Source organism: Oncorhynchus kisutch, unplaced genomic scaffold, assembly GCF_002021735.2.
Source record: "Oncorhynchus kisutch isolate 150728-3 unplaced genomic scaffold, Okis_V2 Okis05a-Okis16b_hom, whole genome shotgun sequence".
NCBI lineage: Eukaryota > Metazoa > Chordata > Actinopteri > Salmoniformes > Salmonidae > Oncorhynchus > Oncorhynchus kisutch.
The window spans coordinates 4,572,179-4,599,231 of NW_022261982.1; the positions used below are offsets into that span (position 1 = coordinate 4,572,179).

General features: G+C 52.9%; 1 protein-coding gene across 1 annotated transcript in view; it reads right to left on the reverse strand.

The window, feature by feature from the left end:
* Positions 1–27,053, reverse strand: part of LOC109882718 (uncharacterized) — a 65,365-nt gene that overhangs the window by 23,043 nt on the left and 15,269 nt on the right. The window contains exons 10-12 of the mRNA XM_031813328.1: positions 26,830–26,982; positions 23,770–23,954; positions 22,548–22,726 (exon numbers count right to left, since the gene is read on the reverse strand). Coding sequence (XP_031669188.1) covers positions 22,548–22,726; positions 23,770–23,954; positions 26,830–26,982 — 517 coding nt within the window. The remainder of the gene's footprint in view (positions 1–22,547; positions 22,727–23,769; positions 23,955–26,829; positions 26,983–27,053) is intronic.

A 27,053-nucleotide genomic window follows, 5' to 3' on the forward strand; every position in this document is an offset into this window, starting at 1 on the left:
AGCCCACACCATTCTGTTGCTGGGGTAAGCCCACACCATTCTGTTGCTGGGGTAAGCCCACACCATTCTGATGCTGGGGTAAGCCCACACCATTCTGATGCTGGGGGTAAGCCCACACCATTCTGATTGCTGGGGTAAGCCCACACCATTCTGTTGCTGGGGTAAGCCCACATCCATTCTGTTGCTGGGGTAAGCCCACACCATTCTGTTGCTGGGGTAAGCCCACACATTCTGATTGCTGGGGTAAGGCCCACACCATTCTGTTGCTGGGGTAAGCCCACACCAGTCTGATGCTGGGGTAAGCCCACACCATTCTGTTGCTGGGGTAAGCCCACACCATTCTGATGCTGGGGTAAGCCCACACCATTCTGTTGCTGGGGTAAGCCCACACCATTCTGATGCTGGGGTAAGCCCACACCATTCTGTTGCTGGGGTAAGCCCACACCATTCTGTTGCTGGGGTAAGCCCACACCATTCTGTTGCTGGGGTAAGCCCACACCATTCTGATGCTGGGGTAAGCCCACACCATTCTGATGCTGGGGTAAGCCCACACCATTCTGTTGCTGGGGTAAGCCCACACCATTCTGTTGCTGGGGTAAGCCCACACCATTCTGTTGCTGGGGTAAGCCCACACCATTCTGTTGCTGGGGTAAGCCCACACCATTCTGTTGCTGGGGTAAGCCCACACCATTCTGTTGCTGGGGTAAGCCCACACCATTCTGTTGCTGGGGTAAGCCCACACCATTCTGTTGCTGGGGTAAGCCCACACCATTCTGTTGCTGGGGTAAGCCCACACCATTCTGTTGCTGGGGTAAGCCCACACCATTCTGTTGCTGGGGTAAGCCCACACCATTCTGTTGCTGGGGTAAGCCCACACCATTCTGTTGCTGGGGTAAGCCCACACCATTCTGTTGCTGGGGTAAGCCCACACCATTCTGATGCTGGGGTAAGCCCACACCATTCTGATGCTGGGGTAAGCCCACACCATTCTGTTGCTGGGGTAAGCCCACACCATTCTGTTGCTGGGGTAAGCCCACACCATTCTGATGCTGGGGTAAGCCCACACCATTCTGTTGCTGGGGTAAGCCCACACCATTCTGATGCTGGGGTAAGCCCACACCATTCTGTTGCTGGGGTAAGCCCACACCATTCTGTTGCTGGGGTAAGCCCACACCATTCTGTTGCTGGGGTAAGCCCACACCATTCTGATGCTGGGGTAAGCCCACACCATTCTGTTGCTGGGGTAAGCCCACACCATTCTGTTGCTGGGGTAAGCCCACACCATTCTGATGCTGGGGTAAGCCCACACCATTCTGATGCTGGGGTAAGCCCACACCATTCTGTTGCTGGGGTAAGCCCACACCATTCTGTTGCTGGGGTAAGCCCACACCATTCTGTTGCTGGGGTAAGCCCACACCATTCTGTTGCTGGGGTAAGCCCACACCATTCTGATGCTGGGGTAAGCCCACACCATTCTGTTGCTGGGGTAAGCCCACACCATTCTGTTGCTGGGGTAAGCCCACACCATTCTGTTGCTGGGGTAAGCCCACACCATTCTGTTGCTGGGGTAAGCCCACACCATTCTGTTGCTGGGGTAAGCCCACACCATTCTGTTGCTGGGGTAAGCCCACACCATTCTGATGCTGGGGTAAGCCCACACCATTCTGTTGCTGGGGTAAGCCCACACCATTCTGATGCTGGGGTAAGCCCACACCATTCTGATGCTGGGGTAAGCCCACACCATTCTGTTGCTGGGGTAAGCCCACACCATTCTGTTGCTGGGGTAAGCCCACACCATTCTGTTGCTGGGGTAAGCCCACACCATTCTGATGCTGGGGTAAGCCCACACCATTCTGATGCTGGGGTAAGCCCACACCATTCTGATGCTGGGGTAAGCCCACACCATTCTGTTGCTGGGGTAAGCCCACACCATTCTGATGCTGGGGTAAGCCCACACCATTCTGTTGCTGGGGTAAGCCCACACCATTCTGATGCTGGGGTAAGCCCACACCATTCTGTTGCTGGGGTAAGCCCACACCATTCTGATGCTGGGGTAAGCCCACACCATTCTGTTGCTGGGGTAAGCCCACACCATTCTGATGCTGGGGTAAGCCCACACCATTCTGTTGCTGGGGTAAGCCCACACCATTCTGATGCTGGGGTAAGCCCACACCATTCTGATGCTGGGGTAAGCCCACACCATTCTGTTGCTGGGGTAAGCCCACACCATTCTGTTGCTGGGGTAAGCCCACACCATTCTGTGCTGCTGGGGTAAGCCCACACCATTCTGTTGCTGGGGTAAGCCCACACCATTCTGTTGCTGGGGTAAGCCCACACCATTCTGTTGCTGGGGTAAGCCCACACCATTCTGTTGCTGGGGTAAGCCCACACCATTCTGTTGCTGGGGTAAGCCCACACCATTCTGATGCTGGGGTAAGCCCACACCATTCTGATGCTGGGGTAAGCCCACACCATTCTGATGCTGGGGTAAGCCCACACCATTCTGTTGCTGGGGTAAGCCCACACCATTCTGTTGCTGGGGTAAGCCCACACCATTCTGTTGCTGGGGTAAGCCCACACCATTCTGTTGCTGGGGTAAGCCCACACCATTCTGTTGCTGGGGTAAGCCCACACCATTCTGTTGCTGGGGTAAGCCCACACCATTCTGTTGCTGGGGTAAGCCCACACCATTCTGATGCTGGGGTAAGCCCACACCATTCTGATGCTGGGGTAAGCCCACACCATTCTGATGCTGGGGTAAGCCCACACCATTCTGTTGCTGGGGTAAGCCCACACCATTCTGTTGCTGGGGTAAGCCCACACCATTCTGATGCTGGGGTAAGCCCACACCATTCTGTTGCTGGGGTAAGCCCACACCATTCTGATGCTGGGGTAAGCCCACACCATTCTGTTGCTGGGGTAAGCCCACACCATTCTGATGCTGGGGTAAGCCCACACCATTCTGTTGCTGGGGTAAGCCCACACCATTCTGATGCTGGGGTAAGCCCACACCATTCTGATGCTGGGGTAAGCCCACACCATTCTGTTGCTGGGGTAAGCCCACACCATTCTGATGCTGGGGTAAGCCCACACCATTCTGTTGCTGGGGTAAGCCCACACCATTCTGATGCTGGGGTAAGCCCACACCATTCTGATGCTGGGGTAAGCCCACACCATTCTGATGCTGGGGTAAGCCCACACCATTCTGTTGCTGGGGTAAGCCCACACCATTCTGTTGCTGGGGTAAGCCCACACCATTCTGTTGCTGCTGGGGTAAGCCCACACCATTCTGTTGCTGGGGTAAGCCCACACCATTCTGATGCTGGGGTAAGCCCACACCATTCTGTTGCTGGGGTAAGCCCACACCATTCTGATGCTGGGGTAAGCCCACACCATTCTGATGCTGGGGTAAGCCCACACCATTCTGTTGCTGGGGTAAGCCCACACCATTCTGTTGCTGGGGTAAGCCCACACCATTCTGTTGCTGGGGTAAGCCCACACCATTCTGTTGCTGGGGTAAGCCCACACCATTCTGTTGCTGGGGTAAGCCCACACCATTCTGTTGCTGGGGTAAGCCCACACCATTCTGTTGCTGGGGTAAGCCCACACCATTCTGTTGCTGGGGTAAGCCCACACCATTCTGTTGCTGGGGTAAGCCCACACCATTCTGATGCTGGGGTAAGCCCACACCATTCTGTTGCTGGGGTAAGCCCACACCATTCTGATGCTGGGGTAAGCCCACACCATTCTGATGCTGGGGTAAGCCCACACCATTCTGATGCTGGGGTAAGCCCACACCATTCTGTTGCTGGGGTAAGCCCACACCATTCTGTTGCTGGGGTAAGCCCACACCATTCTGTTGCTGGGGTAAGCCCACACCATTCTGTTGCTGGGGTAAGCCCACACCATTCTGTTGCTGGGGTAAGCCCACACCATTCTGATGCTGGGGTAAGCCCACACCATTCTGTTGCTGGGGTAAGCCCACACCATTCTGTTGCTGGGGTAAGCCCACACCATTCTGTTGCTGGGGTAAGCCCACACCATTCTGTTGCTGGGGTAAGCCCACACCATTCTGTTGCTGGGGTAAGCCCACACCATTCTGTTGCTGGGGTAAGCCCACACCATTCTGTTGCTGGGGTAAGCCCACACCATTCTGTTGCTGGGGTAAGCCCACACCATTCTGATGCTGGGGTAAGCCCACACCATTCTGTTGCTGGGGTAAGCCCACACCATTCTGATGCTGGGGTAAGCCCACACCATTCTGATGCTGGGGTAAGCCCACACCATTCTGATGCTGGGGTAAGCCCACACCATTCTGATGCTGGGGTAAGCCCACACCATTCTGTTGCTGGGGTAAGCCCACACCATTCTGATGCTGGGGTAAGCCCACACCATTCTGATGCTGGGGTAAGCCCACACCATTCTGATGCTGGGGTAAGCCCACACCATTCTGTTGCTGGGGTAAGCCCACACCATTCTGTTGCTGGGGTAAGCCCACACCATTCTGTTGCTGGGGTAAGCCCACACCATTCTGTTGCTGGGGTAAGCCCACACCATTCTGATGCTGGGGTAAGCCCACACCATTCTGTTGCTGGGGTAAGCCCACACCATTCTGTTGCTGGGGTAAGCCCACACCATTCTGTTGCTGGGGTAAGCCCACACCATTCTGTTGCTGGGGTAAGCCCACACCATTCTGTTGCTGGGGTAAGCCCACACCATTCTGATGCTGGGGTAAGCCCACACCATTCTGATGCTGGGGTAAGCCCACACCATTCTGTTGCTGGGGTAAGCCCACACCATTCTGTTGCTGGGGTAAGCCCACACCATTCTGTTGCTGGGGTAAGCCCACACCATTCTGATGCTGGGGTAAGCCCACACCATTCTGATGCTGGGGTAAGCCCACACCATTCTGATGCTGGGGTAAGCCCACACCATTCTGTTGCTGGGGTAAGCCCACACCATTCTGATGCTGGGGTAAGCCCACACCATTCTGTTGCTGGGGTAAGCCCACACCATTCTGATGCTGGGGTAAGCCCACACCATTCTGTTGCTGGGGTAAGCCCACACCATTCTGATGCTGGGGTAAGCCCACACCATTCTGTTGCTGGGGTAAGCCCACACCATTCTGATGCTGGGGTAAGCCCACACCATTCTGTTGCTGGGGTAAGCCCACACCATTCTGATGCTGGGGTAAGCCCACACCATTCTGATGCTGGGGTAAGCCCACACCATTCTGTTGCTGGGGTAAGCCCACACCATTCTGTTGCTGGGGTAAGCCCACACCATTCTGTTGCTGGGGTAAGCCCACACCATTCTGTTGCTGGGGTAAGCCCACACCATTCTGATGCTGGGGTAAGCCCACACCATTCTGTTGCTGGGGTAAGCCCACACCATTCTGATGCTGGGGTAAGCCCACACCATTCTGATGCTGGGGTAAGCCCACACCATTCTGTTGCTGGGGTAAGCCCACACCATTCTGTTGCTGGGGTAAGCCCACACCATTCTGTTGCTGGGGTAAGCCCACACCATTCTGTTGCTGGGGTAAGCCCACACCATTCTGTTGCTGGGGTAAGCCCACACCATTCTGTTGCTGGGGTAAGCCCACACCATTCTGTTGCTGGGGTAAGCCCACACCATTCTGATGCTGGGGTAAGCCCACACCATTCTGATGCTGGGGTAAGCCCACACCATTCTGATGCTGGGGTAAGCCCACACCATTCTGATGCTGGGGTAAGCCCACACCATTCTGTTGCTGGGGTAAGCCCACACCATTCTGTTGCTGGGGTAAGCCCACACCATTCTGATGCTGGGGTAAGCCCACACCATTCTGATGCTGGGGTAAGCCCACACCATTCTGATGCTGGGGTAAGCCCACACCATTCTGTTGCTGGGGTAAGCCCACACCATTCTGATGCTGGGGTAAGCCCACACCATTCTGTTGCTGGGGTAAGCCCACACCATTCTGATGCTGGGGTAAGCCCACACCATTCTGATGCTGGGGTAAGCCCACACCATTCTGTTGCTGGGGTAAGCCCACACCATTCTGATGCTGGGGTAAGCCCACACCATTCTGTTGCTGGGGTAAGCCCACACCATTCTGATGCTGGGGTAAGCCCACACCATTCTGATGCTGGGGTAAGCCCACACCATTCTGATGCTGGGGTAAGCCCACACCATTCTGTTGCTGGGGTAAGCCCACACCATTCTGTTGCTGGGGTAAGCCCACACCATTCTGTGCTGCTGGGGTAAGCCCACACCATTCTGTTGCTGGGGTAAGCCCACACCATTCTGATGCTGGGGTAAGCCCACACCATTCTGTTGCTGGGGTAAGCCCACACCATTCTGATGCTGGGGTAAGCCCACACCATTCTGATGCTGGGGTAAGCCCACACCATTCTGTTGCTGGGGTAAGCCCACACCATTCTGTTGCTGGGGTAAGCCCACACCATTCTGTTGCTGGGGTAAGCCCACACCATTCTGTTGCTGGGGTAAGCCCACACCATTCTGTTGCTGGGGTAAGCCCACACCATTCTGTTGCTGGGGTAAGCCCACACCATTCTGTTGCTGGGGTAAGCCCACACCATTCTGATGCTGGGGTAAGCCCACACCATTCTGTTGCTGGGGTAAGCCCACACCATTCTGATGCTGGGGTAAGCCCACACCATTCTGTTGCTGGGGTAAGCCCACACCATTCTGATGCTGGGGTAAGCCCACACCATTCTGTTGCTGGGGTAAGCCCACACCATTCTGATGCTGGGGTAAGCCCACACCATTCTGTTGCTGGGGTAAGCCCACACCATTCTGATGCTGGGGTAAGCCCACACCATTCTGATGCTGGGGTAAGCCCACACCATTCTGTTGCTGGGGTAAGCCCACACCATTCTGTTGCTGGGGTAAGCCCACACCATTCTGTTGCTGGGGTAAGCCCACACCATTCTGTTGCTGGGGTAAGCCCACACCATTCTGATGCTGGGGTAAGCCCACACCATTCTGTTGCTGGGGTAAGCCCACACCATTCTGATGCTGGGGTAAGCCCACACCATTCTGATGCTGGGGTAAGCCCACACCATTCTGATGCTGGGGTAAGCCCACACCATTCTGTTGCTGGGGTAAGCCCACACCATTCTGTTGCTGGGGTAAGCCCACACCATTCTGTTGCTGGGGTAAGCCCACACCATTCTGTTGCTGGGGTAAGCCCACACCATTCTGTTGCTGGGGTAAGCCCACACCATTCTGTTGCTGGGGTAAGCCCACACCATTCTGATGCTGGGGTAAGCCCACACCATTCTGATGCTGGGGTAAGCCCACACCATTCTGTTGCTGGGGTAAGCCCACACCATTCTGATGCTGGGGTAAGCCCACACCATTCTGTTGCTGGGGTAAGCCCACACCATTCTGTTGCTGGGGTAAGCCCACACCATTCTGATGCTGGGGTAAGCCCACACCATTCTGATGCTGGGGTAAGCCCACACCATTCTGATGCTGGGGTAAGCCCACACCATTCTGTTGCTGGGGTAAGCCCACACCATTCTGATGCTGGGGTAAGCCCACACCATTCTGTTGCTGGGGTAAGCCCACACCATTCTGATGCTGGGGTAAGCCCACACCATTCTGATGCTGGGGTAAGCCCACACCATTCTGTTGCTGGGGTAAGCCCACACCATTCTGTTGCTGGGGTAAGCCCACACCATTCTGTTGCTGGGGTAAGCCCACACCATTCTGTTGCTGGGGTAAGCCCACACCATTCTGATGCTGGGGTAAGCCCACACCATTCTGATGCTGGGGTAAGCCCACACCATTCTGTTGCTGGGGTAAGCCCACACCATTCTGTTGCTGGGGTAAGCCCACACCATTCTGTTGCTGGGGTAAGCCCACACCATTCTGTTGCTGGGGTAAGCCCACACCATTCTGATGCTGGGGTAAGCCCACACCATTCTGTTGCTGGGGTAAGCCCACACCATTCTGATGCTGGGGTAAGCCCACACCATTCTGATGCTGGGGTAAGCCCACACCATTCTGTTGCTGGGGTAAGCCCACACCATTCTGTTGCTGGGGTAAGCCCACACCATTCTGTTGCTGGGGTAAGCCCACACCATTCTGTTGCTGGGGTAAGCCCACACCATTCTGTTGCTGGGGTAAGCCCACACCATTCTGTTGCTGGGGTAAGCCCACACCATTCTGTTGCTGGGGTAAGCCCACACCATTCTGTTGCTGGGGTAAGCCCACACCATTCTGATGCTGGGGTAAGCCCACACCATTCTGTTGCTGGGGTAAGCCCACACCATTCTGTTGCTGGGGTAAGCCCACACCATTCTGATGCTGGGGTAAGCCCACACCATTCTGATGCTGGGGTAAGCCCACACCATTCTGATGCTGGGGTAAGCCCACACCATTCTGATGCTGGGGTAAGCCCACACCATTCTGTTGCTGGGGTAAGCCCACACCATTCTGTTGCTGGGGTAAGCCCACACCATTCTGTTGCTGGGGTAAGCCCACACCATTCTGATGCTGGGGTAAGCCCACACCATTCTGTTGCTGGGGTAAGCCCACACCATTCTGTTGCTGGGGTAAGCCCACACCATTCTGTTGCTGGGGTAAGCCCACACCATTCTGTTGCTGGGGTAAGCCCACACCATTCTGTTGCTGGGGTAAGCCCACACCATTCTGTTGCTGGGGTAAGCCCACACCATTCTGTTGCTGGGGTAAGCCCACACCATTCTGTTGCTGGGGTAAGCCCACACCATTCTGATGCTGGGGTAAGCCCACACCATTCTGATGCTGGGGTAAGCCCACACCATTCTGATGCTGGGGTAAGCCCACACCATTCTGATGCTGGGGTAAGCCCACACCATTCTGTTGCTGGGGTAAGCCCACACCATTCTGTTGCTGGGGTAAGCCCACACCATTCTGTTGCTGGGGTAAGCCCACACCATTCTGATGCTGGGGTAAGCCCACACCATTCTGTTGCTGGGGTAAGCCCACACCATTCTGTTGCTGGGGTAAGCCCACACCATTCTGTTGCTGGGGTAAGCCCACACCATTCTGTTGCTGGGGTAAGCCCACACCATTCTGTTGCTGGGGTAAGCCCACACCATTCTGTTGCTGGGGTAAGCCCACACCATTCTGTTGCTGGGGTAAGCCCACACCATTCTGTTGCTGGGGTAAGCCCACACCATTCTGTTGCTGGGGTAAGCCCACACCATTCTGATGCTGGGGTAAGCCCACACCATTCTGTTGCTGGGGTAAGCCCACACCATTCTGATGCTGGGGTAAGCCCACACCATTCTGATGCTGGGGTAAGCCCACACCATTCTGATGCTGGGGTAAGCCCACACCATTCTGATGCTGGGGTAAGCCCACACCATTCTGTTGCTGGGGTAAGCCCACACCATTCTGATGCTGGGGTAAGCCCACACCATTCTGATGCTGGGGTAAGCCCACACCATTCTGATGCTGGGGTAAGCCCACACCATTCTGATGCTGGGGTAAGCCCACACCATTCTGTTGCTGGGGTAAGCCCACACCATTCTGTTGCTGGGGTAAGCCCACACCATTCTGTTGCTGGGGTAAGCCCACACCATTCTGATGCTGGGGTAAGCCCACACCATTCTGTTGCTGGGGTAAGCCCACACCATTCTGTTGCTGGGGTAAGCCCACACCATTCTGTTGCTGGGGTAAGCCCACACCATTCTGTTGCTGGGGTAAGCCCACACCATTCTGTTGCTGGGGTAAGCCCACACCATTCTGTTGCTGGGGTAAGCCCACACCATTCTGATGCTGGGGTAAGCCCACACCATTCTGATGCTGGGGTAAGCCCACACCATTCTGTTGCTGGGGTAAGCCCACACCATTCTGTTGCTGGGGTAAGCCCACACCATTCTGTTGCTGGGGTAAGCCCACACCATTCTGATGCTGGGGTAAGCCCACACCATTCTGATGCTGGGGTAAGCCCACACCATTCTGATGCTGGGGTAAGCCCACACCATTCTGTTGCTGGGGTAAGCCCACACCATTCTGATGCTGGGGTAAGCCCACACCATTCTGATGCTGGGGTAAGCCCACACCATTCTGTTGCTGGGGTAAGCCCACACCATTCTGATGCTGGGGTAAGCCCACACCATTCTGTTGCTGGGGTAAGCCCACACCATTCTGATGCTGGGGTAAGCCCACACCATTCTGTTGCTGGGGTAAGCCCACACCATTCTGATGCTGGGGTAAGCCCACACCATTCTGTTGCTGGGGTAAGCCCACACCATTCTGATGCTGGGGTAAGCCCACACCATTCTGATGCTGGGGTAAGCCCACACCATTCTGTTGCTGGGGTAAGCCCACACCATTCTGTTGCTGGGGTAAGCCCACACCATTCTGTTGCTGGGGTAAGCCCACACCATTCTGTTGCTGGGGTAAGCCCACACCATTCTGATGCTGGGGTAAGCCCACACCATTCTGTTGCTGGGGTAAGCCCACACCATTCTGATGCTGGGGTAAGCCCACACCATTCTGATGCTGGGGTAAGCCCACACCATTCTGATGCTGGGGTAAGCCCACACCATTCTGTTGCTGGGGTAAGCCCACACCATTCTGTTGCTGGGGTAAGCCCACACCATTCTGTTGCTGGGGTAAGCCCACACCATTCTGTTGCTGGGGTAAGCCCACACCATTCTGATGCTGGGGTAAGCCCACACCATTCTGTTGCTGGGGTAAGCCCACACCATTCTGATGCTGGGGTAAGCCCACACCATTCTGATGCTGGGGTAAGCCCACACCATTCTGATGCTGGGGTAAGCCCACACCATTCTGATGCTGGGGTAAGCCCACAACATTCCGGATGTTGTGGGTAGCCCACACCATTCTGTTTGCTGGGTAAGCCCACACCATTCTGTTGCTGGGGTAAGCCCACACCATTCTGTTGCTGGGGTAAGCCCACCCATTCTGATGCTGGGGTAAGCCCACACCATTCTGTTGCTAGGGTAAGCCCACACCATTCTGTTGCTGGGGTAAGCCCACACCATTCTGTTGCTGGGGTAACGCCCACCACCATTCTGTTGCTGGGTAAGCCCACACCATTCTGTTGCTGGGTAAGCCCACACCATTCTGTTGCTGGGGTAAGCCCACACCATTCTGTTGCTGGGTAAGCCCACACCATTCTGTTGCTGGGGTAAGCCCACACCATTCTGTTGCTGGGGTAAGCCCACACCATTCTGATGCTGGGTAAGCCCACACCATTCTGTTGCTGGGGTAAGCACACACTATTCTGAGCTGGGGTAAGCACACACTATTCTTGATGCTGGGGTAAGCCCACACCATTCTGATGCTGGATAAGCACACACTATTCTGATGCTGGGTAAGCCCACACAATTCTGTTGCTGGGGTAAGCCCACACCATTCTGATGCTGGGTAAGCCCACACCATTCTGATTGCTGGGGTAAGCCCACACCATTCTGATGCTGGGGTAAGCCCACACCATTCTGATGCTTGGGGGTAAGCCCACACCATTCTGATGCTGGGTAAGCCCACACCATTCTGATGCTGGGGTAAGCCCACACCATTCTGTTGCTGGGGTAAGCCACACCATTCTGTTGCTGGGGTAAGCCCACACCATTCTGATGCTGGGGTAAGCCCACACCATTCTGATGCTGGGGTAAGCCACACCATTCTGTTTGCTGGGGTAAGCCCACACCATTATGTTGCTGGGGTAAGCCCACATCATTATGTTGCTCGGGTAAGCCCACATCATTCTGTTGCTCGGGTAAGCCCACACCATTCTGTTGCTGGGGTAAGCCCACACCATTCTGTTGCTGGGGTAAGCCCACACCATTCTGATGCTGGGGTAAAGCCCCATTCTGATGCTGGGGTACCCCATTCTGTTGCTGGGATAAGCCCACACCATTCTGTTGCTGGGGTAAGCCCACACCATTCTGTTGCTGGGGTAAGCCCACACCATTCTGATGCTGGGGTAAGCCCACACCATTCTGATGCTGGGGTAAGCCCACACCATTCTGATGCTGGGGTAAGCCCACACCATTCTGTTTCTGGGGTAAGCCCACACCATTCTGATGCTGGGGTAAGCCCACACCATTCTGATGCTGGGGTAAGCCCACACTATTCTGTTGCTGGGTAAGCCCACACCATTCTGATGCTGGGGTAAGCCCACACCATTCTGTTGCTGGGGTAAGCCCACACCATTCTGATGCTGGGGTAAGCCCACACCATTCTGTTGCTGGGGTAAGCCCACACCATTCTGATGCTGGGGTAAGCCCACACCATTCTGTTGCTGGGGTAAGCCCACACCATTCTGATGCTGGGGTAAGCCCACACCATTCTGATGCTGGGGTAAGCCCACACCATTCTGTTGCTGGGGTAAGCCCACACCATTCTGTTGCTGGGGTAAGCCCACACCATTCTGTTGCTGGCTGGGGTAAGCCCACACCATTCTGTTGCTGGGGTAAGCACACACTATTCTGATGCTGGGGTAAGCCCACACCATTCTGTTGCTGGGGTAAGCCCACACCATTCTGATGCTGGGGTAAACCCACACCATTCTGATGCTGGGGTAAGCCCACACCATTCTGATGCTGGGGTAAGCCCACACCATTCTGTTGCTGGGGTAAGCCCACACCATTCTGTTGCTGGGGTAAGCCCACACCATTCTGTTGCTGGGGTAAGCCCACACCATTCTGTTGCTGGGGTAAGCCCACACCATTCTGTTGCTGGGGTAAGCCCACACCATTCTGTTGCTGGGGTAAGCCCACACCATTCTGTTGCTGGGGTAAGCCCACACCATTCTGTTGCTGGGGTAAGCCCACACCATTCTGTTGCTGGGGTAAGCCCACACCATTCTGATGCTGGGGTAAGCCCACACCATTCTGTTGCTGGGGTAAGCCCACACCATTCTGATGCTGGGGTAAGCCCACACCATTCTGTTGCTGGGGTAAGCCCACACCATTCTGTTGCTGGGGTAAGCCACACATTCTGTGCTGGGTAAGCCCACACCATTCTGTTGCTGGGGTAAGCCCACACCATTCTGTTGCTGGGGTAAGCCCACACCATTCTGATGCTGGGGTAAGCCCACACCATTCTGATGCTGGGGTAAGCCCACACCATTCTGATGCTGGGGTAAGCCCACACCATTCTGATGCTGGGGTAAGCCCACACCATTCTGTTGCTGGGGTAAGCCCACACCATTCTGTTGCTGGGGTAAGCCCACACCATTCTGTTGCTGGGGTAAGCCCACACCATTCTGTTGCTGGGTAAGCCCACACCATTCTGATGCTGGGGTAAGCCCACACCATTCTGTTGCTAGGGTAAGCCCACACCATTCTGTTGCTAGGTTAAGCCCACACCATTCTGTTGCTGGGGTAAGCCCACACCATTCTGATGCTGAGGTAAGCCCACACCATTCTGTTGCTGGGGTAAGCCCACACCATTCTGTTGCTGGGGTAAGCCCACACCATTCTGTTGCTGGGGTAAGCCCACACCATTCTGATGCTGGGGTAAGCCCACACCATTCTGATGCTGGGGTAAGCCCACACCATTCTGTTGCTGGATAAGCGCACACCATTCTGTTGCTGGGGTAAGCCCACACCATTCTGTTGCTGGGGTAAGCCCACACCATTCTGATGCTGGGGTAAGCCCACACCATTCTGATGCTGGGGTAAGCCCACACCATTCTGATGCTGGGGTAAGCCCACACCATTCTGTTTCTGGGGTAAGCCCACACCATTCTGATGCTGGGGTAAGCCCACACTATTCTGTTGCTGGGGTAAGCCCACACCATTCTGATGCTGGGGTAAGCCCACACCATTCTGTTGCTGGGGTAAGCCCACACCATTCTGATGCTGGGGTAAGCCCACACCATTCTGTTGCTGGGGTAAGCCCACACCATTCTGATGCTGGGGTAAGCCCACACCATTCTGTTGCTGGGGTAAGCCCACACCATTCTGATGCTGGGGTAAGCCCACACCATTCTGATGCTGGGGTAAGCCCACACCATTCTGTTGCTGGGGTAAGCCCACACCATTCTGTTGCTGGGGTAAGCACACACCATTCTGTTGCTGGCTGGGGTAAGCCCACACCATTCTGTTGCTGGGGTAAGCACACACTATTCTGATTCTGGGGTAAGCCCACACCATTCTGTTGCTGGGGTAAGCCCACACCATTCTGATGCTGGGGTAAGCCCACACCATTCTGATGCTGGGGTAAGCCCACACCATTCTGATGCTGGGGTAAGCCCACACCATTCTGTTGCTGGGGTAAGCCCACACCATTCTGTTGCTGGGGTAAGCCCACACCATTCTGTTGCTGGGGTAAGCCCACACCATTCTGTTGCTGGGGTAAGCCCACACCATTCTGTTGCTGGGGTAAGCCCACACCATTCTGTTGCTGGGTAAGCCCACACCATTCTGTTGCTGGGGTAAGCCCACACCATTCTGATGCTGGGCTGGGGTAAGCCCACACCATTCTGTTGCTGGGGTAAGCCCACACCATTCTGTTGCTGGGGTAAGCCCACACCATTCTGTTGCTGGGGTAAGCCCACACCATTCTGTTGCTGGGGTAAGCCCACACCATTCTGTTGCTGGGGTAAGCCCACACCATTCTGATGCTGGGGTAAGCCCACACCATTCTGATGCTGGGGTAAGCCCACACCATTCTGATGCTGGGGTAAGCCCACACCATTCTGATGCTGGGGTAAGCCCACACCATTCTGTTGCTGGGGTAAGCCCACACCATTCTGTTGCTGGGGTAAGCCCACACCATTCTGTTGCTGGGGTAAGCCCACACCATTCTGTTGCTGGGGTAAGCCCACACCATTCTGATGCTGGGGTAAGCCCACACCATTCTGTTGCTAGGGTAAGCCCACACCATTCTGTTGCTAGGGTAAGCCCACACCATTCTGTTGCTGGGGTAAGCCCACACCATTCTGATGCTGAGGTAAGCCCACACCATTCTGTTGCTGGGGTAAGCCCACACCATTCTGTTGCTGGGGTAAGCCCACACCATTCTGTTGCTGGGGTAAGCCCACACCATTCTGATGCTGGGGTAAGCCCACACATTCTGTTGCTGGGGTAAGCCCACACCATTCTGTTGCTGGGGTAAGCACACACCATTCTGATGCTGGGGTAAGCCCACACCATTCTGTTCCTGGGATAAGCCCACACCATTCTGATGCTGGGGTAAGCCCACACCATTCTGTTGCTGGGGTAAGCCCACACCATTCTGTTGCTGGGGTAAGCCCACACCATTCTGTTGCTGGGGTAAGCCCACACCATTCTGTTGCTGGGGTAAGCCCACACCATTCTGATGCTGGGGTAAGCCCACACCATTCTGTTGCTGGGGTAAGCCCACACCATTCTGATGCTGGGGTAAGCCCACACCATTCTGTTGCTGGGGTAAGCCCACACCATTCTGTTGCTGGGGTAAGCCCACACCATTCTGTTGCTGGGGTAAGCCCACACCATTCTGTTGCTGGGGTAAGCCCACACCATTCTGATGCTGGGGTAAGCCCACACCATTCTGTTGCTGGGGTAAGCCCACACCATTCTGATGCTGGGGTAAGCCCACACCATTCTGATGCTGGGGTAAGCCCACACCATTCTGATGCTGGGGTAAGCCCACACCATTCTGATGCTGGGGTAAGCCCACACCATTCTGATGCTGGGGTAAGCCCACACCATTCTGATGCTGGGGTAAGCCCACACCATTCTGATGCTGGGGTAAGCCCACACCATTCTGATGCTGGGGTAAGCCCACACCATTCTGATGCTGGGATAAGCCCACACCATTCTGATGCTGGGGTAAGCCCACACCATTCTGTTGCTGGGATAAGCCCACACATTCTGTTGCTGGGGTAAGCCCACACCATTCTGTTGCTGGGGTAAGCACACACCATTCTGATGCTGGGGTAAGCCCACACCATTCTGTTCCTGGGATAAGCCCACACCATTCTGATGCTGGGGTAAGCCCACACCATTCTGTTGCTGGGGTAAGCCCACACCATTCTGTTGCTGGGGTAAGCCCACACCATTCTGTTGCTGGGGTAAGCCCACACCATTCTGTTGCTGGGGTAAGCCCACACCATTCTGATGCTGGGGTAAGCCCACACCATTCTGTTGCTGGGGTAAGCCCACACCATTCTGATGCTGGGGTAAGCCCACACCATTCTGATGCTGGGGTAAGCCCACACCATTCTGTTGCTGGGGTAAGCCCACACCATTCTGTTGCTGGGGTAAGCCCACACCATTCTGTTGCTGGGGTAAGGCCACACCATTCTGATGCTGGGGTAAGCCCACACCATTCTGTTGCTAGGGTAAGCCCACACCATTCTGTTGCTGGGGTAAGCACACACTATTCTGATGCTGGGGTAAGCACACACTATTCTGATGCTGGGGTAAGCCCACACCATTCTGATGCTGGGGTAAGCACACACTATTCTGATGCTGGGGTAAGCCCACACAATTCTGTTGCTGGGGTAAGCCCACACCATTCTGATGCTGGGGTAAGCCCACACCATTCTGATGCTGGGGTAAGCCCACACCATTCTGATGCTGGGGTAAGCCCACACCATTCTGTTGCTGGGGTAAGCCCACACCATTCTGTTGCTGGGGTAAGCCCACACCATTCTGTTGCTGGGGTAAGCCCACACCATTCTGATGCTGGGGTAAGCCCACACCATTCTGTTGCTGGGGTAAGCCCACACCATTCTGTTGCTGGGGTAAGCCCACACCATTATGTTGCTGGGGTAAGCCCACATCATTCTGTTGCTGGGGTAAGCCCACACCATTCTGTTGCTGGGGTAAGCCCACACCATTCTGATGCTGGGGTAAGCCCACACCATTCTGTTGCTGGGGTAAGCCCACACCATTCTGATGCTGGGGTAAGCCCACACCATTCTGTTGCTGGGGTAAGCCCACACCATTCTGATGCTGGGGTAAGCCCACACCATTCTGTTGCTGGGGTAAGCCCACACCATTCTGATGCTGGGGTAAGCCCACACCATTCTGATGCTGGGGTAAGCCCACACCATTCTGATGCTGGGGTAAGCCCACACCATTCTGATGCTGGGGTAAGCCCACACCATTCTGATGCTGGGGTAAGCCCACACCATTCTGATGCTGGGGTAAGCCCACACCATTCTGATGCTGGGGTAAGCCCACACCATTCTGATGCTGGGATAAGCCCACACCATTCTGATGCTGGGGTAAGCCCACACCATTCTGTTGCTGGGATAAGCCCACACATTCTGTTGCTGGGGTAAGCCCACACCATTCTGTTGCTGGGGTAAGCACACACCATTCTGATGCTGGGGTAAGCCCACACCATTCTGTTCCTGGGATAAGCCCACACCATTCTGTTGCTGGGGTAAGCCCACACCATTCTGTTGCTGGGGTAAGCCCACACCATTCTGTTGCTGGGGTAAGCCCACACCATTCTGTTGCTGGGGTAAGCCCACACCATTCTGTTGCTGGGGTAAGCCCACACCATTCTGTTGCTGGGGTAAGCCCACACCATTCTGATGCTGGGGTAAGCCCACACCATTCTGTTGCTGGGGTAAGCCCACACCATTCTGATGCTGGGGTAAGCCCACACCATTCTGATGCTGGGGTAAGCCCACACCATTCTGTTGCTGGGGTAAGCCCACACCATTCTGTTGCTGGGGTAAGCCCACACCATTCTGTTGCTGGGGTAAGGCCACACCATTCTGATGCTGGGGTAAGCCCACACCATTCTGTTGCTAGGGTAAGCCCACACCATTCTGTTGCTGGGGTAAGCACACACTATTCTGATGCTGGGGTAAGCACACACTATTCTGATGCTGGGGTAAGCCCACACCATTCTGATGCTGGGGTAAGCACACACTATTCTGATGCTGGGGTAAGCCCACACAATTCTGTTGCTGGGGTAAGCCCACACCATTCTGATGCTGGGGTAAGCCCACACCATTCTGATGCTGGGGTAAGCCCACACCATTCTGATGCTGGGGTAAGCCCACACCATTCTGTTGCTGGGGTAAGCCCACACCATTCTGTTGCTGGGGTAAGCCCACACCATTCTGTTGCTGGGGTAAGCACACACCATTCTGATGCTGGGGTAAGCCCACACCATTCTGTTCCTGGGATAAGCCCACACCATTCTGATGCTGGGGTAAGCCCACACCATTCTGTTGCTGGGGTAAGCCCACACCATTCTGTTGCTGGGGTAAGCCCACACCATTCTGTTGCTGGGGTAAGCCCACACCATTCTGTTGCTGGGGTAAGCCCACACCATTCTGTTGCTGGGGTAAGCCCACACCATTCTGATGCTGGGGTAAGCCCACACCATTCTGTTGCTGGGGTAAGCCCACACCATTCTGATGCTGGGGTAAGCCCACACCATTCTGATGCTGGGGTAAGCCCACACCATTCTGTTGCTGGGGTAAGCCCACACCATTCTGTTGCTGGGGTAAGCCCACACCATTCTGTTGCTGGGGTAAGGCCACACCATTCTGATGCTGGGGTAAGCCCACACCATTCTGTTGCTAGGGTAAGCCCACACCATTCTGTTGCTGGGGTAAGCACACACTATTCTGATGCTGGGGTAAGCACACACTATTCTGATGCTGGGGTAAGCCCACACCATTCTGATGCTGGGGTAAGCACACACTATTCTGATGCTGGGGTAAGCCCACACAATTCTGTTGCTGGGGTAAGCCCACACCATTCTGATGCTGGGGTAAGCCCACACCATTCTGATGCTGGGGTAAGCCCACACCATTCTGATGCTGGGGTAAGCCCACACCATTCTGTTGCTGGGGTAAGCCCACACCATTCTGTTGCTGGGGTAAGCCCACACCATTCTGTTGCTGGGGTAAGCCCACACCATTCTGATGCTGGGGTAAGCCCACACCATTCTGTTGCTGGGGTAAGCCCACACCATTCTGTTGCTGGGGTAAGCCCACACCATTATGTTGCTGGGGTAAGCCCACATCATTCTGTTGCTGGGGTAAGCCCACACCATTCTGTTGCTGGGGTAAGCCCACACCATTCTGATGCTGGGGTAAGCCCACACCATTCTGTTGCTGGGGTAAGCCCACACCATTCTGATGCTGGGGTAAGCCCACACCATTCTGTTGCTGGGGTAAGCCCACACCATTCTGATGCTGGGGTAAGCCCACACCATTCTGTTGCTGGGGTAAGCCCACACCATTCTGATGCTGGGGTAAGCCCACACCATTCTGTTGCTGGGGTAAGCCCACACCATTCTGTTGCTGGGTAAGCACACACCATTCTGATGCTGGGGTAAGCCCACACCATTCTGTTGCTGGGATAAGCCCACACCATTCTGTTGCTGGGGTAAGCCCACACCATTCTGTTGCTGGGGTAAGCCCACACCATTCTGTTGCTGGGGTAAGCCCACACCATTCTGTTGCTGGGGTAAGCCCACACCATTCTGTTGCTGGGGTAAGCACACACCATTCTGTTGCTGGGGTAAGCACACACCATTCTGTTGCTGGGGTAAGCCCTGTCGTGGAAATGTCCTCTATTTACCAAATCATGAGAGCAAACCACACACACACGTCAGAGTTAGTTATAAAAGTCCATCTTTAATTATATGAGCTCTTATCACAATCCTGTGACTCTCAGATAAATTCAGTGTCTCCCCCTGAATTCTCTCAGAGCCCCCTTACAATGCAACTGAGTTCCTTTAATAGCAAAGATACACATAGTCAGACAGCATAGACATAATTCATCGTTCAGCTTTGTCTCCTTTCCTAAACCCCAGAACCATAAACCAATCCTCTAAATCAACAGGCATATATCAAATTGTCATTTAGATACAACCAACTCAAAATACAACCTCCTGGACAAACTCACGGAGAGGAGGGTGAGGCTATAGGTTAAGATAGAAACAACATAAGAGGGAGCATAGAATGATTCCAGACACTGCAAACCCTCCTTTCCCCACTGGGAAAGGTAGGGAGTAAAAGATATGTTTACACATGATGACACTTTGACCTCTCCCCTCTCAGCGGCCCATGCAACTTAGTTTTGACATAGAACAGATAACTGCAACCTCACATCAGAATTACACAAAAATACCATTCTGATGAGAAGTAACTTACACACATTTGATGAATATTAAACATCTTACAAATGTTACCAACAAATTCTGATCCTTCCACGACAGCCCACACCATTCTGTTGCTGGGGTAAGCCCACACCATTCTGTTGCTGGGGTAAGCCCACACCATTCTGATGCTGGGGTAAGCCCACACCATTCTGTTGCTGGGGTAAGCCCACACCATTCTGTTGCTGGGGTAAGCCCACACCATTCTGTTGCTGGGATAAGCCCACACCATTCTGTTGCTGGGGTAAGCCCACACCATTCTGATGCTGGGGTAAGCCCACACCATTCTGATGCTGGGGTAAGCCCACACCATTCTGATGCTGGGGTAAGCCCACACCATTCTGTTGCTGGGGTAAGCCCACACCATTCTGTTGCTGGGGTAAGCCCACACCATTCTGTTGCTGGGGTAAGCCCACACCATTCTGATGCTGGGGTAAGCCCACACCATTCTGTTGCTGGGGTAAGCCCACACCATTCTGTTGCTGGGGTAAGCCCACACCATTATGTTGCTGGGGTAAGCCCACATCATTCTGTTGCTGGGGTAAGCCCACACCATTCTGTTGCTGGGGTAAGCCCACACCATTCTGATGCTGGGGTAAGCCCACACCATTCTGTTGCTGGGGTAAGCCCACACCATTCTGATGCTGGGGTAAGCCCACACTATTCTGTTGCTGGGGTAAGCCCACACCATTCTGATGCTGGGGTAAGCCCACACCATTCTGTTGCTGGGGTAAGCCCACACCATTCTGATGCTGGGGTAAGCCCACACCATTCTGTTGCTGGGGTAAGCCCACACCATTCTGATGCTGGGGTAAGCCCACACCATTCTGTTGCTGGGGTAAGCCCACACCATTCTGTTGCTGGGGTAAGCACACACCATTCTGATGCTGGGGTAAGCCCACACCATTCTGTTGCTGGGATAAGCCCACACCATTCTGTTGCTGGGGTAAGCCCACACCATTCTGTTGCTGGGGTAAGCCCACACCATTCTGTTGCTGGGGTAAGCCCACACCATTCTGTTGCTGGGGTAAGCCCACACCATTCTGTTGCTGGGGTAAGCACACACCATTCTGTTGCTGGGGTAAGCACACACCATTCTGTTGCTGGGGTAAGCCTTTTCGTGGAAATGTCCTCTATTTACCAAATCATGAGAGCAAACCACACACACACGTCAGAGTTAGTTATAAAAGTCCATCTTTAATTATATGAGCTCTTATCACAATCCTGTGACTCTCAGATAAATTCAGTGTCTCCCCCTGAATTCTCTCAGAGCCCCCTTACAATGCAACTGAGTTCCTTTAATAGCAAAGATACACATAGTCAGACAGCATAGACATAATTCATCGTTCAGCTTTGTCTCCTTTCCTAAACCCCAGAACCATAAACCAATCCTCTAAATCAACAGGCATATATCAAATTGTCATTTAGATACAACCAACTCAAAATACAACCTCCTGGACAAACTCACGGAGAGGAGGGTGAGGCTATAGGTTAAGATAGAAACAACATAAGAGGGAGCATAGAATGATTCCAGACACTGCAAACCCTCCTTTCCCCACTGGGAAAGGTAGGGAGTAAAAGATATGTTTACACATGATGACACTTTGACCTCTCCCCTCTCAGCGGCCCATGCAACTTAGTTTTGACATAGAACAGATAACTGCAACCTCACATCAGAATTACACAAATTCTGTTGCTGGGGTAAGCCCACACCATTCTGTTGCTAGGGTAAGCCCACACCATTCTGTTGCTAGGGTAAGCCCACACCATTCTGTTGCTAGGGTAAGCCCACACCATTCTGTTGCTAGGGTAAGCCCACACCATTCTGTTGCTAGGGTAAGCCCACACCATTCTGTTGCTAGGGTAAGCCCACACCATTCTGTTGCTAGGGTAAGCCCACACCATTCTGTTGCTAGGGTAAGCCCACACCATTCTGTTGCTAGGGTAAGCCCACACCATTCTGTTGCTAGGGTAAGCCCACACCATTCTGTTGCTAGGGTAAGCCCACACCATTCTGTTGCTAGGGTAAGCCCACACCATTCTGTTGCTAGGGTAAGCCCACACCATTCTGTTGCTAGGGTAAGCCCACACCATTCTGTTGCTAGGGTAAGCCCACACCATTCTGTTGCTAGGGTAAGCCCACACCATTCTGTTGCTAGGGTAAGCCCACACCATTCTGTTGCTAGGGTAAGCCCACACCATTCCAACACAGAAAGCTGCTTTTTAACTTTTTTTTTTTTTTACATTGGAAGGAAAGCTATTTCACTCTTACAGGTAAAAATGGCACATTAATCACATTAGATGCATTTATTTCACTCATCTTCACCCCGGAGCAGGGTTGGGGGTGAAGATAATTGAAAATAGATGCCATTATATCATTTGAATTTGAGTTTACTTTGTGAATTGACTGAACCCAAACCCTGCCCTGGAGCCTATATAATCACAGAATGGTCCTCTCGTCCTTCGGGGGGCGCCGTCTGGTCGTGGCAGGCATACGGTAACGCAGCTCCTTCCAGAAGGCTGAGGACAGGGGTTTGGAGTGGGAGCCCCTCCAGGTGACGGTGTGTCCTGACTGGGCCAGCAGCCGCAGGGCCTCAGGGAGGGAGTCCAGCTTCAGATCCACCTAAAACGTTTACAGAATAATGTAGTGAATTTTTTTTGGGGGGGGGGGTAACCCCGACCGGGACTTGAACGGAGGTCCACCGACTACCAACGCAACACCTTAGTTGTTAAACCAAGAGATCCGAACCCCTTGAACAAGATCACTAGGTGTTGTGTTAAGGTTACAATTACTAATTGAGCTTATGTAGCACAAAAATACAAAGTGTTTCTAGTCAGCTTCGGAAAGGAAAAGTAGTTGAAGCAGTTTTAAAGGAAATGAAATTGAAGCAGTTAGGCATCAGCTCCAGGTCTACCTGTTTATTTAGTTAGATAGACAGCAAGGCATCAGCTCCAGGTCTACCTGTTTATTTAGTTAGATAGACAGCAAGGCATCAGCTCCAGGTCTACCTGTTTATTTAGTTAGATAGACAGCAAGGCATCAGCTCCAGGTCTACCTGTTTATTTAGTTAGATAGACAGCAAGGCATCAGCTCCAGGTCTACCTGTTTATTTAGTTAGAAGGACAGCATGGCATCAGCTCCAGGTCTACCTGTTTATTTAGTTAGATAGACAGCATGGCATCAGCTCCAGGTCTACCTGTTTATTTAGTTAGATAGACAGCATGGCATCAGCTCCAGGTCTACCTGTTTATTTAGTTAGATAGACAGCATGGCATCAGCTCCAGGTCTACCTGTTTATTTAGTTAGATAGACAGCATGGCTTCAGCTCCAGGTCTACCTGTTTATTTAGTTAGATAGACAGCATGGCATCAGCTCCAGGTCTACCTGTTTATTTAGTTAGATAGACAGCATGGCATCAGCTCCAGGTCTACCTGTTTATTTAGTTAGATAGACAGCATGGCATCAGCTCCAGGTCTACCTGTTTATTTGGGAAATTGATTTGACAGGGACAGCGCACATTCACCAACGAATCATCCCAAATGGCACCCTATTCCCTTTATAGTGCACTACTTTAGACCAGGGCCCATAACATTGGGTGCCATTTGGGACACACCCACAAAGCTAACTGTCGTCCATAGGCAGAACTCGTCCTTAGGCATAACTACCTGGCTGTCTGGGGCTGACTCTGTCTGGATGAGGATTAGCCAGGTCTGCCGTTCCACCAGTGCAGCATGGAGCCCAGTGAGCAGACTATACTGGCTGTCCTGCCCTGGGTTCAGCCCCAGACTGCTGGGCACCAGGATCAGTCTCCGGCTCTGCTCTATACACCCCAGCACCGCCTCAGCCACCGCTGGAAACACAGAGCACATACTTTACTGATACAGATACAGGAACAGGAACAGATACAGGAACAGATACAGGAACAGATACAGGAACAGATACAGGTACAGATACAGGTACAGGAACAGATACAGGAACAGATACAGGTACAGGAACAGATACAGGTACAGGAACGGGTACAGGAACAGATACAGGAACAGATACAGGTACAGGAATGGGTACAGGAACAGATACAGGTACAGGAACAGGAACGGGTACAGGAACAGATACAGGAACGGGTACAGGAACAGATACAGAAACAGAAACAGGAACGGGTACAGGAACAGATACAGGAACAGGTACAGGAACAGGAACGGGTACAGGAATGGGAAAAGGAACAGATACAAGAACAGGAACAGATACAGGAACAGGTACAGGAACGGATACAGATACAGGAACAGGTACAGGAATGGGAAAAGGAACAGATACAAGAACAGGAACAGATACAGGAACAGGTACAGGAATGGATACAGGAACAGGGATGGGTACAGGAACAGATACAGGTACAGGAACGGGTACAGGAACAGATACAGAAACAGGAATGGATATGGGAACTGGTACAGGTAGAGGCACAGGTACAGGAACAAGAAGAGATACAGGAACAGGAACAAGAACAGTAGTGCATACAGGAAAATGTACAAGAACAAGAACAGGTACAAGAACAGGAACAGATACAGGAACAAGAACAGGAACAGGTATAGGAAGAAGAACAGGTACAGGAACAAGAACAGGTACAGGTAGAGGAACAGGTAGAGATGGAGGAACAAGTTCAGGAACAGGAAAAGGAACGAATACAGGTACAGGTAGAGGTAGAGGAACAGGTAGAGGAACAGGTAGATGAACAGGTAGAGGAACAGGTAGAGGTAGATGAACAGGTAGAGGTAGAGGGACAGGTAGAGGTAGATGTAGAGGAACAGATACAGGTAGTGGAACAGATACAGGTAGAGGTAGAGGAACAGGTAGAGGAACAGGTACAGGTAGATGAACAGGTAGAGGTAGATGAACAGGTAGAGGAACAGGTAGAAGACCAGGTAGAGGTATAGGTACAGGTAGATGAACAGGTAGAGGTAGGTGAACAGGTAGAGGAACAGGTAGAGGTAGAGGTACAGGTAGATGAACAGGTAGAGGTAGATGAACAGGTAGAGGTAGAGGTAGAGGAACAGGTAGAGAAACAGGTACAGGTAGATGAACAGGTAGAGGTAGATGAACAGGTAGAGGAACAGGTAGAAGACCAGGTAGAGGTATAGGTACAGGTAGATGAACAGGTAGAGGTAGGTGAACAGGTAGAGGAACAGGTAGAGGTAGAGGTACAGGTAGATGAACAGGTAGAGGTAGGTGAACAGGTAGAGGAACAGGTAGAGGAACAGGTAGAGGTAGAAGAACAGGTAGAGGTAGAAGAACAGGTAGAGGAACAGGTAGAGGAACAGATAGAGGTAGAGGAACAGGTAGAGGTAGAGGAACAGGTAGAGGTAGAGGAACAGGTAGAGGTAGATGAACAGGTAGAGGAACAGGTAGAAGACCAGGTAGAGGTATAGGTAGAAGAACAGGTAGAGGAACAGGTAGATGAACAGGTAGATGAACAGGTAGAGGAACAGGTAGAAGAACAGGTAGAGGAACAGGTAGATGAACAGGTAGAAGAACAGGTAGATGAACAGGTAGAGGAACAGGTAGAGGAACAGGTAGAGGAACAGGTAGAAGAACAGGTAGAGGAACAGGTAGATGAACAGGTAGAGGAACAGGTAGAAGAACAGGTAGAGGTAGAGGAACAGGTAGAGGTAGAAGAACAGGTAGAGGAACAGGTAGAGGTAGAGGAACAGGTAGAGGAACAGGTAAAGGTAGAGGAACAGGAACAGGTAGAGGTAGAGGAACAGGTAGAGGAACAGGAACAGGTAGAGGTAGAGGTACAGGTACAGGTAGATGAACAGGTAGAGGTAGGTGAACAGGTAGAAGTAGAGGAACAGGTAGAGGAACAGGTAGAGGTAGAGGAACAGGTAGAGGAACAGGTACAGGTAGATTAACAGGTAGATGACCAGGTAAAGGTAGATGAACAGGTAGAGGAACAGGTAGAGGAACAGGTAGAGGAACAGGTAGATGAACAGGTAGAGGAACAGGTAGAGGTAGAGGAACAGGTAGAGGAACAGGTAGAGGCAGATGAACAGGTAGAGGTAGATGAACAGGTAGAGGTAGAAGAACAGGTAGAGGCAGATGAACAGGTAGAGGTAGATGAACAGGTAGAGGTAGAAGAACAGGTAGAGATAGAGGCACAGGTAGAGGCAGAGGAACAGGTAGAGGTAGATGAACAGGTAGAGGAACAGGTAGAGGTAGAGGAACAGGTAGAGGTAGAAGAACAGGTAGAGGTAGAGGAACAGGTAGATGACCAGGTATAGGTAGTGGAACAGGTGCAGGTAGAGAAACAGGTTGAAGAGGGACAGGTAGAGGTAGAGGGACAGGTAGAGGTAGAGGAACAGGTAGAGGGACAGGTAGAGGTAGAGGAACAGGTAGAGGTAGAGGGACAGGTAGAGGTAGATGAACAGGTAGAGGAAGAGGAACAGGTAGAGGAAGAGGAACAGGTAGAGGAACAGGTAGAGGAACATGTAGAGGAACAGGTAGAGGAACAGGTAGAGGTAGAGGAACAGGTAGAGGTAAAAGAACAGGTAGAGGAACAGGTAGAGGTAGATGAACAGGTAGAGGTAAAAGAACAGGTAGAGGAACAGGTAGAGAAACAGGTAGAGGTAGAAGAACAGTGCATACACAAACACGCACACACACACACACACACACACACACACACACACACACACACACACCAGTATGAGGAGAAATGTGAGGACAGTGGACTGACTCACCCTCCCCAGGGAGCACGTCACGGTCGTAGAGACACAGGCTGTAACCATACTGCTCCTCCAGCACCTCCTCCACCTGACGCCTGTCCTCCTCACTGACACCTGACTCTGTGTCACTCTTATAACACAACACATAGGCATCGTAACGCTTCCCATCTGAAACACACCATTCAGGCAAGTTATAACACAGCACATAGGCATTATAACACAGCAGATAGGAATTATAA